Source organism: Papilio machaon, chromosome 11 (genome assembly GCF_912999745.1).
Source record: "Papilio machaon chromosome 11, ilPapMach1.1, whole genome shotgun sequence".
NCBI lineage: Eukaryota > Metazoa > Arthropoda > Insecta > Lepidoptera > Papilionidae > Papilio > Papilio machaon.
Genome location: NC_059996.1, coordinates 8,320,351 through 8,333,241, shown reverse-complemented (window position 1 = coordinate 8,333,241; position 12,891 = coordinate 8,320,351). Strand labels below are relative to the sequence as shown.

Here is a 12,891-nt window from a genome sequence, read left to right as displayed (position 1 = left end):
CTAACATTTTGCAGAAGTAAATGACATTGTCTTTGTAAATCCAGTTGAAAAGCAGGACATAAAAATATTAGTTGTGGAATTACTGATTACATTGTAGATTGTTAACAAGCAGGAAAAAAATAAACCAATAATTTATGAATATTTTAATTGACCAATTGAATATGTAATATGTCCTTCTTGTGTAAAAAACATATTATCAGAAGTATTGTGAGGCAAAAACATTCTAGGTGTGCAGTAGTTCCACCGTCGCAGAGTATCCTCACTCTGTACGCTGAGACAGGCCCAGTAGTTGCTCAATGATCTGCTTGAAACATATTCTGATAGTTTGTTACACAATTCTACAATGAGTGTAGATGTTAAAAATCCTCTAACAACTAGCAGAGCTATTCTACTTGTTTCTAATGGAGTACTGCACTCTGGTTCACTGTAAGTACTAATGTAAGCTTCATCTGGATTCAAATTAGCATTGTGACACAACATTCCTACCCATTCTACAATTTCCTCAATTTCCACATCTTCCAGAGAGGGTACTCGAGTTATTTGTGGAGATAACTTCTTCGTTTTAAGAGAGCAAAGTGTTACATCTACATTCTTGTCATGGAAATATCTTGCAACAGTTGACGGACAAACATCTTCTGAATTTGGTTCCCAATATATGTTAAAATCAAAGGTACCCAATTTCCGTAAACCTTGTTTGACTCTGTCAATATTCCTGATATTTTTTAAATCAATGCTAATCTCGTAATAATTGTGAGGACGCTTTGATCCTTCAAGACCAAGAGTCTGGTATGTATACTCTAAAACATGTATGGTTAGAATTCCATCTGGTGTGATAGCTGCACAGTTTTTAACAATGCAGTTCCTGTCGGCTGATAAACAGTACAAATTTCCATTTTTAACAAAACTTTCAATAAACACGTTATCTACAAATTCTGTAAGGGGACAACCACTTAACTTGTAAGAATCGCTGTCTTCGGTAATTATTTCCTCAAGAGAACTCGGGACATTTATCTCATCCGGACAAGTAATGATGACGCTTTTATAGAAACTATTTACTTTAATAGCTTCGGTAACGGAGTCTGTATTTTGGTTAGTTTTGTGAACAGTAATTACTTTGGGTGCAGGAAAATTGCTTATTTCTGGAGAGAGCATATTGAAGACAAGTTTATGTTTTAAGAAATTTGTTTAGTACATATGTAAGTATAATTCCTTTGAAACGAAAAGTAAAAAACTGCAAAAAACACTTAAAATTACAGATTCAAACAACACAATATTGACAACATAACATTTTATTATAGCGACAAATGTCAAAGTCAGCCAATGTCAATGTTATTTCTTTTTAACTTTTTTTTTTAATTTTATGGCCTGGCTAAGAGACTTTTAGGCCAATTTCTAAGGTTTCCAAAAAAATTGATGTTTGTCTACGGCCTACTTTTTTTTAAATACTTTATGGCCTGGTCTAACTATTTTCCCTGGTAGGTGGGAAATCATGTCTAAATTTGGGTAGTATACAGTATCAAAGGGTAAAATAAAAGTTGAACCTTTTTTTATAAGATTTTTATGTGATTGCTTTATCAGCAACCGAAACTTAACCTACCATCACAAATCGCTGTACAATACTATTTACAATAACCTAACGTGATTTAACTGTAAAATCTTCAAGGGATGTATAGTTCATCGGCGGGTACTGCCTTGTAGAGGGCTTCAATTTCCTTGAAGACGGAGGCGATGATCGTGTGGACGATCGGCGGCGCTATTTCTTGCATAACATCGTTCCAATTTGTATTTGCGAATTCTATCACTGGATCGGCTGTAAATATATTCCAGCAGGTTATTACCAAACTCAACTCCGATAAATCACCAAAGTTGAAGATAAATGTAAAGAGTATTAATTTGAACATTTTGAAAATAAACACCGTTAAAAAGTCTTCAGGATTAATGTTCCTGTATATAAAAAAAAACATTTTTTACGTAGCCTAAAGTAATGAATAGTCACAGCTATATTTACCTAGAACTTTGTTTCCATTGAAAAGATTGTCGAAATGGAACTTAACCCCGGTCTTGACCTGGAAGGAGTCGCGCCACTTGACAATCTTCCAGTGCTCCTTGCCGTCTGGGCCCTGCTCTGTCGTCAGGTCCGTTACCGTCTTTATTACGATGTCACCTGGGAAATGTCAAAAACGTCAATTACGTCATATTAGATGCACAACCTGGTTCTGATTTCAACCATACATTACAAAATGTAACAAAGCTAACTCCTAAAGCCCCCTCTCACAAAATTTATTTCGTTGTGTACATAGTATTGCATTACCACTTGCATTTACTGAATACAGACAAAAGTACTCACGGATGTCAATCTTGTACCGGCCCTTGCCCTGCACGGGCAGGATGAGTAGCTGCCCGTCTAGTACGTAGTCACCATCCAGCACCATGTCGCAGCGCAACAGCAACGTCTGCTTGCCCTTTATGCGGTCGTGTCTACATAAAAACATTGTCTTTTAAAAATCTCAATAAAACCTTTTACATAGTTGAAGATGTTGGCTTTATAGTGTATCACAAACAGTGCATATAAATAGCTAGTCATATGGATATCGGCAACATTTAAAGTTGAACAACAGAAAGATAATAACATCTAAAAAATATCTAAGAAAGAAAATATAGCCATATTTCTTTTCTCCATTGCTGACTTGAAGGGTAAAATAGGAAAGTTTTAGCTTGTAATTTGTTACCTATTGCAATTAGTGTCAGACTTATAAATCTTCAGTTCCGTAATAGTTATAATTAAGTAGCGATCTGCAACCTCCGTGAAGTTGGCCCCCTCACTTTAATTTTTTTAAGTTTTTTTTACGCAAATCGTTTGAGAATCGTTTGAGAGGGTTTGAGAGAAAAGAAATATCGTTTGAGAGTTTCTACTTTCTCCGTAAAAACAATTTCAAATTCTAGTGTGAAGTTGGCCCCCTCACTTTACTTTTTTTCATTTTTTTCAATGCGAATCGTTAGAGAGTCGTTTGAGAGACATTAAGAGAAAAGAAATATCGTTTGAGAGTTTTTACTTTTTCTGTAATAAATATTTTAATTCTGGGCATCGAAAGTTACAAATCGATTTTCCTTTTTTTCCGAATTAAATATGGCAATCATGCACTTGGAGGTTTCAAATTTATTGTGTAGGTAGAGAATGGTAAGAGAGTGATTGAGAGAAAAGAGAAATCGTTTGAGAGTTAATACTTTTTCTGAAATATATATTTCAATTTCTGAATCGAAAGTAACAAATCGATTTTCCTTTTTTCCGAATTAAATATGGCAATCATGCACTTAGACGATTTAAATTTATGGGGTAGGTAGGGAATGGTAATAGAGTGATTGAGAGAAAAGAGAAATCGTTTGAGAGTTAATACCTGAATCGAAAGTAACAAATCGATTTTCCTTTTTTCCGAATTAAATATGGCAATCATGCATTTAGACGATTCAAATTTATGTTGTAGGTAGAGAATGGTAATAGAGTGATTGAGAGAAAAGAGAAATCGTTTGAGAGTTAATACTTTTCCGGAAATAAATATTTCAATGTCGGAATCGAAAGTTACAAATCGATTTATTTTATTTCGAATTAAATATGGCAATCATGCACTTAGACGATTCAAATTTATGGTGTAGGTAGAGAATGGTAATAGAGTGATTGAGAGAAAACAGAAATCGTTTGAGAGTTAATACTTTTTTTGAAATAAATATTTCAATGTCGGAATCGAAAGTTACTAATCGATTTTCCTTTTTTTCCGAAATAATTATGGCAATCATGCACTTAGACGTTTCAAATTTATTGTGTAGGTAGAGAATGGTAAGAGAGTGATTGAGAGAAAAGAGAAATCGTTTGAGAGTTAATACTTTTTCTGAAATATATATTTCAATGTCGGAATCGAAAGTTACTAATCGATTTTCCTTTTATTTCGAATTAAATATGGCAATCATGCACTAAGACGTTTCAAATTTTTTGTGTAGGTAGAGAATGGTAAGAGAGTGATTGAGAGAAAAGAGAAATCGTTTGAGTGTTAATACTTTTTCTGAAATATATATTTCAATGTCGGAATCGAAAGTTACTAATCGATTTTCCTTTTTTTCCGAAATAATTATGGCAATCATGCACTTAGACGTTTCAAATTTTTTGTATAGGTAGAGAATGATTAGGCAGTGATTGAGAGAAAAGAGAAATCGTTTGAGAGTAGATACTTTTCCTGAAATAAATATTTCAATTTCGGAATCGTAAGTAACAAATCGATTTTCAAAAACTTACAAATCTCAAAAATTGAAATATTTATTTCAGAAAAAGTATTAACTCTCAAACGATTTCTCTTTTCTCTCAATCACTCTCTTACCATTCTCTACCTACACAATAAATTTGAAACGTCTAAGTGCATGATTGCCATAATTATTTCGGAAAAAAAGGAAAATCGATTAGTAACTTTCGATTCCGACATTGAAATATTTATTTCAAAAAAAGTATTAACTCTCAAACGATTTCTCTTTTCTCTCAATCACTCTCTTACCATTCTCTACCTACACAAAAAATTTGAAACGTCTTAGTGCATGATTGCCATATTTAATTCGAAATAAAAGGAAAATCGATTAGTAACTTTCGATTCCGACATTGAAATATATATTTCAGAAAAAGTATTAACTCTCAAACGATTTCTCTTTTCTCTCAATCACTCTCTTACCATTCTCTACCTACACAATAAATTTGAAACGTCTAAGTGCATGATTGCCATAATTATTTCGGAAAAAAAGGAAAATCGATTAGTAACTTTCGATTCCGACATTGAAATATTTATTTCAAAAAAAGTATTAACTCTCAAACGATTTCTGTTTTCTCTCAATCACTCTATTACCATTCTCTACCTACACCATAAATTTGAATCGTCTAAGTGCATGATTGCCATATTTAATTCGGAAAAAAGGAAAATCGATTTGTTACTTTCGATTCAGAAATTGAAATATTTATTTCAGGAAAAGTATTAACTCTCAAACGATTTCTCTTTTCTCTCAATCACTCTCTTACCATTCTCTGTCTACACCATAAATTTGAATCGTCTAAGTGCATGATTGCCATATTTAATTCGGAAAAAAGGAAAATCGATTTGTTACTTTCGATTCAGAAATTGAAATATTTATTTCAGGAAAAGTATTAACTCTCAAACGATTTCTCTTTTCTCTCAATCACTCTCTTACCATTCTCTACCTACACAAAAAATTTGAAACGTCTTAGTGCATGATTGCCATATTTAATTCGAAATAAAAGGAAAATCGATTAGTAACTTTCGATTCCGACATTGAAATATATATTTCAGAAAAAGTATTAACTCTCAAACGATTTCTCTTTTCTCTCAATCACTCTCTTACCATTCTCTACCTACACAATAAATTTGAAACGTCTAAGTGCATGATTGCCATAATTATTTCGGAAAAAAAGGAAAATCGATTAGTAACTTTCGATTCCGACATTGAAATATTTATTTCAAAAAAAGTATTAACTCTCAAACGATTTCTGTTTTCTCTCAATCACTCTATTACCATTCTCTACCTACACCATAAATTTGAATCGTCTAAGTGCATGATTGCCATATTTAATTCGGAAAAAAGGAAAATCGATTTGTTACTTTCGATTCAGAAATTGAAATATTTATTTCAGGAAAAGTATTAACTCTCAAACGATTTCTCTTTTCTCTCAATCACTCTCTTACCATTCTCTGTCTACACCATAAATTTGAATCGTCTAAGTGCATGATTGCCATATTTAATTCGGAAAAAAGGAAAATCGATTTGTTACTTTCGATTCAGAAATTGAAATATTTATTTCAGGAAAAGTATTAACTCTCAAACGATTTCTCTTTTCTCTCAATCACTCTCTTACTATTCTCTACCTACACAATAAATTTGAAACCTCCAAGTGCATGATTGCCATATTTAATTCGGAAAAAAAGGAAAATCGATTTGTAACTTTCGATGCCCAGAATTAAAATATTTATTACAGAAAAAGTAAAAACTCTCAAACGATATTTCTTTTCTCTTAATGTCTCTCAAACGACTCTCTAACGATTCGCATTGAAAAAAATAAAAAAAAGTAAAGTGAGGGGGCCAACTTCACACTAGAATTTGAAATTGTTTTTACGGAGAAAGTAGGAACTCTCAAACGATATTTCTTTTCTCTCAAACCCTCTCAAACGATTCTCAAACGATTTGCGTAAAAAAAAGTTAAAAAAATTAAAGTGAGGGGGCCAACTTCACGGAGGTCGATCTGCATAATCTGTAATAATTGTGTGTTGATCTTTGACCTTGAGACTCAGCAAAGAATAGCAGTTTAATAAGAATAAAATTATCTGCAGTTTTATTGTCCTCGTTGTAATAAAAAAAGTTAACACATTTATGATTAACAACGGATGAATGACTTACTGCAATAACATTCAATTTTCCATATTAAGGAACATGATAAATAATAAAAAATAAAATCATTTCATTAATATAATAAAATAAATTACATTAATTTAAAATGTAGTTTGTTGACGCTATTTTTAATGCCGTGTTTACATTGAAAATATTATATATATTTTTATAATCGAGTAGCCAGTTCTTTAGGCATTTATAAAATGCCATCGTTAATCTTTCGCATCCTTAAAGGGGTAAAGGAATTGCAATGTGTTTATGTAAGACCAGGAAGATCGTAGTGAAGGTGAACGCGATGAGATCAAGAGGAAGTGCTTCGGAAAACAACAACTAGTGCTCATACATTCATACAGATTTGAGTTATTTCTCATTTATTAAAGTAAATCTATCTATTAGAGACAAATTGATTCCAATAACAAGGTTTGATTCTACAAACATCAAGACATTGATAAAAGAACACAGAAATCTTTCGTTTCCTCACAATTTTTTTTGCTAATCTATATTAATAATACAAAGAGGACTAACTTGTATTTTTGTATGTATTGATAAACGAAAACTACTGGACCGATTTCTAAAATTATTTTGTATTTATTTAATTACAAGATTTTTTTAAGTACGCACGGAAGAAGTCGCTGGCAAAAGCTAACGTAACGTAAGTTCCTGAACATGCACTACCACTAATAACTAGCCGAAAAAATGTGGGAGAGTGTTTGTATGTGTTTTGTTCGTCGTGACAAACAAGTAAGAAGTCACCTCGTATCGCTATATAATAGAGTGACCACTGCGCAGACATAATAAATTAATGGAAAAAGGAGAGGATTTACAGAAAATGTATGAGAGATGGAGAGCTTGTACATACTTGATGCTTTCAATTTTGCAGCCCTTGAGTCCAGTTAACACAGTGTCGGTGAAAGTGAGCTTGAGGGAGCCCTGGTTGCTGGTGATGCGCGGCACTTTGAGCGGGTCCAGAGGCTGGACGCCGAGCTCAGGAACACCAGGTGCCAGTACCGGGATCACCGCTTGACTGGACGCCAGGATGCACGCGTTGTCGCCATCTTTGCACGGCTTTATGAACGGCGCTAAGGGATAAAGATTTAATTTAAAACGTGACCTCTAGCCCTCTAACTTTATAATTTTATTAAATAATACACCGCGATTCTCCTTTTGTGCCATTCCAACGTACTAATTTTCTATCGTCCCATTTAATTTACTACGATTATTTAAAGAATATGTTTAATTTTCTTATGCATGTGTTCTACTTATATTATAATCTTAAAGGATCTCAAGACACAAAGTATGTAGTTAATTTATTAAAAGACTCTATAATATATAAATCTGTGTACAGCAAAGTAAATTGCTTATTGTATGTTAAACAATACATCACATTATTTAATTATTACAACCGCTATTAATTATAATTAAGTCGATCTCGAAGCAATGTCAAGTTAACCGGAAACCGGTTACGTAATATTTCTATGAACTTGTAACCAATACGCTTAGAAATATTTACAAAAAAAAAATACTGTGTTATTTTCCATCTGGCTGCGGTTGTAGCGCAAACTTGGCATAATTTTATAGTTTTGTTTCCATAACATTACGTGTTTACTGCTTTTCAACACCTTTTCAATGTTTGAGGTTTTTATTTTTTTTATTGATTTTACAAATAAAATGTTTTATAGGTTTTTACTTTATTTTACTTTTGTATTGTGTAAGAGTACATAAATCAAATCACTATCCGTACCCATGATATTTAAAAAAAAACTGTTAAAAATTTCAATATAAATAAGTTTTTACGTCTTTTATTTTTGCTTACTCAGACAGAATTTACCATAATTTACCTGTTTAGCAATACATTGAAGCTTCACTCATGTAAATAAGTAGAAAAAAAACAACTATGATCTTAGATCAGTTCTTAATAAAAGATAAGCAGCAATGCGTAAAAAAAGCTCACGTAAATCAAACAAATTAAAATTAAATAATAATTATAACCATACTGAAACCAAACGAGTCGGCGATGAAACTTGTTCTGGTTTATTTCGTCTACACTGACCTTTGTATTGTTGAAACCTAATATTAACAATAATATCCTATACATATAAATAAAATTGAAGTGCTGTGATATTTTTTACAAATGATGTATTTGCCTTTGTGATATAAAACCAATTTTCAAAATATTTATCTGCCTGTCCGCGACAGGACTTTGAAGGGCATAGGCTACCTTTTTTTCAAATTCTACGCTGACGAAGTCGATGGCGACCGCTATATTATATGCAATAGCGGAAACAAAGTGACATGTTTACTTTGAAATAAGTTCTTATCTTTCAACATGGGTTATTAATTCCGTATCCCAATGTTTTGATACTTTAATATATTCAGCATTTAATTTAATAATTAAGTAGTTATTCAAATGTTTTGTTGATCACTTTTTTACATAGTAACAACAGTAAAAGGTCATTTAATTTCGTGCTTCCATTTGTCTTTTTGTTGACCTTATTTTATTTCCTTGTTTACGTTAGAATTGCCCTGAATACGTGCTTGCGCATTCGTTATAAAAATATATATTACAACTTCTTAATATTATAACATTTTACATCTATTAGAATAAATAAATATAAAAAAGCAATAAAAAACTGTACCGAACCCATGATGTTATATGACTATAAATAATATTTTATAAGAATATAGGAATGTTTATCTGCAAACTTTATCAACCAGGGTTGATTTAAAAATATTTATTTCTTTTTACTATATGCTTAATGCACGATAATCAGTTAGCAAGAATGTTCTGCATACTTAAAACACAAATCATTAAGCTTTATATGGAAAAGATTGTTAGACGGAGGTTAATTAACTTGGTAGGAATTTTAATATGTCGTTTTTGTTCTTAAAGTTTGCATATTTTATTTTTAATAATTAACATTTTGCAATTTTAATAAAAGATATTGTTAATAGAAAAACAATTATAAAAACTCGATATATTTATGTGACCTAGAATAAATGTTAATAGTAAAGTCTCTAGAATTATCTAGAATTTAAATGAATGCAAATTTTGTTTATTTGCTTAACGAATCCGGCTGGCTGTCTGGTTGGTTATTCCTGGCCAATAAAACGTGTATAGGATTTTTAAACTATACAGGATTTTAAAAAAGTCAAGAATGGGATAGAAGTTGGCTTTTAAATCCAGTATCATTATCACACTAATATAATACTGTGATTTAAATACTGTGAATTACTGTAAATACTGTGATTTCGTTCTTCAGATTGATCTGTTTTTCTTACTACATATACTTACCTATTTATCTACTATTGAATCTTGAACTAGTTATATAGTAACATAGTTTAATACTAAATATGTAGCTATGTATGTATACTTTGAAATATTAACCTATAATAATATAGTTTATATTTAAATATTTATTATCCAAGTCAGGTTGGAGAGAGACAGGCGACCGGCCGTAAGAAATTAATCCAAATCTTTATGGTTTACCTTGTACGCCGACCCCAAGTGAGTAGGATAAGGCCAGAGAGATGATGACTAAATAGTTATCTAGTTATATAAATTTTAATCGTCGCATAAAATTAAAGGAAAACATCGTGATGCAACCTGCACATATCTGAGAAAAAATTCAATGATATGTGTGAAGTCAACCCGCACTGGGCTATGGTTGACTATGGCCTAGTCACCCCAAACTTGGGGTAGGCTCCGAGCACCTCAGTGGGGACGTATAGTGAGCTGATGATGATAATATAATTTACGTCAACGGTCCAGAATTCAAATCAATATCGGATCGGAATTGGTTTTCAATATATCAAGGGTGTCATGACTACTTACGTTCATTTTTAATTAAAAACAATTTATATACAATATAAATTAATGTAAGTTATCTATAACATCTTTTATTACGTTAATCATTACATTGTTTAATTGTCTAGACTATTGTGATCTTTGTTTTTATTTAATTTAATTATAATAATAAAGGCAGTCGTGTTCACTCAATTAGAAATAATGAAAATGGCAAATAATCAAGTCTAATGATTGCAAAGTGCTTTTATGTACATATAGTTATATATACCTAAATGTTATATTATTGTTGCTATAGCCTACACAATACCAAAAGAAATCTGACTTCAATAACATAATAAACAATGGCTCTTAGTTTTTCATACTAAATCTATACTTAGGGGTCAGTTAACAACACTTGGAAGTGGTAGATATATGAATTTTCAGTCGTACATCGGTATATCTTCTGAATACCAGGTTCAATGCCATTTGAAATAATATAGGACACACTTGTGTCTCTATATAAGAAAAAAAGACAAATGTCGAAGTTCAGGGGTAATAAACATTTAAAAATACATATTTACAAACTAATTTAGAAACCGTTTGGCAGTGAGTCACGGTCGCAACACTTTTTATAACAATTGTCTTTGAAAATATTCATAAAATAAATTCCTTCAAAATAATTTGAATACCAAACTGTTTTTTTTTAATATTCTACTGTACCTTTCGGATCGAAATTTAAATTACTAGATTTGAAGCAAATAAATATGTATTATAGTGGAATTTCATGGTTAGTTGAAATCAATCAAGTGTACATACCCGATGCGGACTTTACGTTCAAGAACAGAGCAAGAAAGCAGAAGTAACGCAGCATGGTGATCCTCTAGAAGTTGAAGTCAGCAACAACAGCAGTAGTAGCGGCCGTACACAGCACAGCCGCAGTGGATGTGAGCAGCCAACAGTTAACACAACCTTATATGAGGAAGCGCAGCGCTTGAGTGTAGGGTCACCATATACTGAGTATGAAATCACGGACAGTAAATTAAAAAAGTAAGATGTTTATACATGAGACATTTTCTTTTATGCTAACTTAATATCCATATTATGAATCAATATTGAAAAAAAAAATTAATAGCTCACTTAAATAAATTATAGAAAAACTTTGAATGGATTGTAACATTGCGACATCTTTCTAAAATAAAAGTATGAAATGTATTATTTTTGATTGTACATATTTTTATGCCGCATTTTGTGGTCACCTCAATATAATGTCGTCGGTAAGGTTGGCCGGATTACAAGCGGATGCATTTTACATCCAATTTGTTTATCGATATAGTGATTACTAATTAATTATAACTCTTATTAATCAAGAAGATGAAGATGACTTCTGTTCGCCCATGAAGGTGATGTTTATCATGTCCCAAAAATATCTCATCATCAACCGTCCGTCCGTTTAACAGAAAACTTTAAAATCCCACTTGTTTCTGAAACTAAAACCCCCGTTTAAATCATATTGTTCTCTCTGTTTTGTCCGAAATAATGACAGGAATGACGATATGTTATAAAAAAAGGTTTTTGTCTCAGACACCAACGGTTTTTTTTTCAGAAAACATGCAAATTTTTTTTATGATTTGATGCTTTGAATATTTGCAGCTTTTAACCCAATAAAAAAAACTTGAGAGGTGTCAAGGGACACCCGGATGGAACGAAGTTCCTTTCAATTAATTAATGAAGGAACCAATGTTTATTCTATGAAAAAAAAAACTTAAGTCTTCACAAGAAGTACATTTTATTTCTATGAATTTTCGTTATATATTGTCACGTCGTTGCCATGGTGAAGTAGCGCTCATTCGTCTGTAGCAAAAAGTGTCGTGACAACTTTTCGTAAGAATTTTTTCCGTCTAGCCCCCTTTCACAACGCGCGATAAGGAACTTCGTTCCAATTAAATATTGAAGCTAAAATAATTGGCATAGAGTTGAAAGTTGAGAGGAATGTTTAGAACGCCGTTATATGTTGACCATTAAAAGTTCCCATCGATCATGTATGTGTAAAAAAATATATTCGTATTCTTTTATAGGTCATTTTATGATCTACATCTCAGTCTATGGTCATTTTTTGATAAAATTTACCATTTCGCCATCAAACACGAAAAACCCTTTGACCTTGATTTTTTTTTTCAAATTCGGTATAGATGGAATCTTTTCAATAATTGTGTTGAACAACAAACAATAGCGCGTCGGTGGCTCAGGGGTTATTAAGCAGTTGACTTGCAATCTGCATGTCCTGGGTTCGAATCCCGCCATGTACCAATGTGTTTTTCGATTTTAGATTTACATATATAAATTTATCCGACGTTTTTACGGTGAAGGAAAACATCGTGATGCAAACTGAACATATCTGAGAAGAAATTCAATGATATGTGTGAAGTCAACCAACTCGCAGTGGACCAGCGTGGTTGAATATGGCCTAGTCACCACTAACTTAGGGAAAGCTCCGAGCCCCTCGGTGGGGAAGTTTAGTGAGCTGATGAACAATCCTGCCAATTTTTAGCTCTATGCCCATTATTGTTTCTTCTTCCCTTAATTTCGCTTAAATTAACTATGGTATTTATGTTAAACTAGCTTTTACCCGCGACTCCGTCCGTGCGGAATAAAAAATAGAAAACGGGGTAAAAATT

General features: G+C 32.2%; 2 protein-coding genes across 2 annotated transcripts; both read right to left on the bottom strand.

Annotated features, from left to right (window-relative positions):
- Window positions 1-128: 128 nt before the first annotated feature.
- Window positions 129-1,268, bottom strand: LOC106709729. The gene has a single exon (XM_014501582.2). The coding sequence runs from the start codon at window positions 1,150-1,152 to the stop codon at window positions 133-135; it is 1,020 nt and encodes a 339-aa protein (XP_014357068.2). The 5' UTR covers window positions 1,153-1,268; the 3' UTR covers window positions 129-132.
- Window positions 1,269-1,570: 302 nt separating this feature from the next.
- Window positions 1,571-11,170, bottom strand: LOC106709731 (protein takeout). Its single transcript, XM_045679994.1, has 5 exons — window positions 11,033-11,170; window positions 7,292-7,511; window positions 2,348-2,478; window positions 2,009-2,164; window positions 1,571-1,810 (listed from the first exon to the last, which is right to left on the bottom strand). The coding sequence occupies exons 1-5, from the start codon at window positions 11,085-11,087 to the stop codon at window positions 1,659-1,661; spliced, it is 714 nt and encodes a 237-aa protein (XP_045535950.1). The 5' UTR covers window positions 11,088-11,170; the 3' UTR covers window positions 1,571-1,658.
- Between the last annotated feature and the right edge of the window lie 1,721 nt (window positions 11,171-12,891).

What these genes read in the sequence shown, in the direction of transcription:
- LOC106709729 (XM_014501582.2), bottom strand. Translation starts at nt 1,152, where the DNA reads ATGCTCTCTCCAGAAATAAGCAATTTTCCTGCACCCAAAGTAATTACT.
- LOC106709731 (XM_045679994.1), bottom strand. Translation starts at nt 11,087, where the DNA reads ATGCTGCGTTACTTCTGCTTTCTTGCTCTGTTCTTGAACGTAAAGTCC. An exon ending in TGCAAAATTGAAAGCATCAA is followed by an intron (nt 2,479 to 7,291) that starts GTATGTACAAGC and finishes GTTTTTATGTAG; the next exon opens with ACACGACCGCATAAAGGGCA. An exon ending in CCGGTACAAGATTGACATCC is followed by an intron (nt 2,165 to 2,347) that starts GTGAGTACTTTT and finishes GACATTTCCCAG; the next exon opens with GTGACATCGTAATAAAGACG.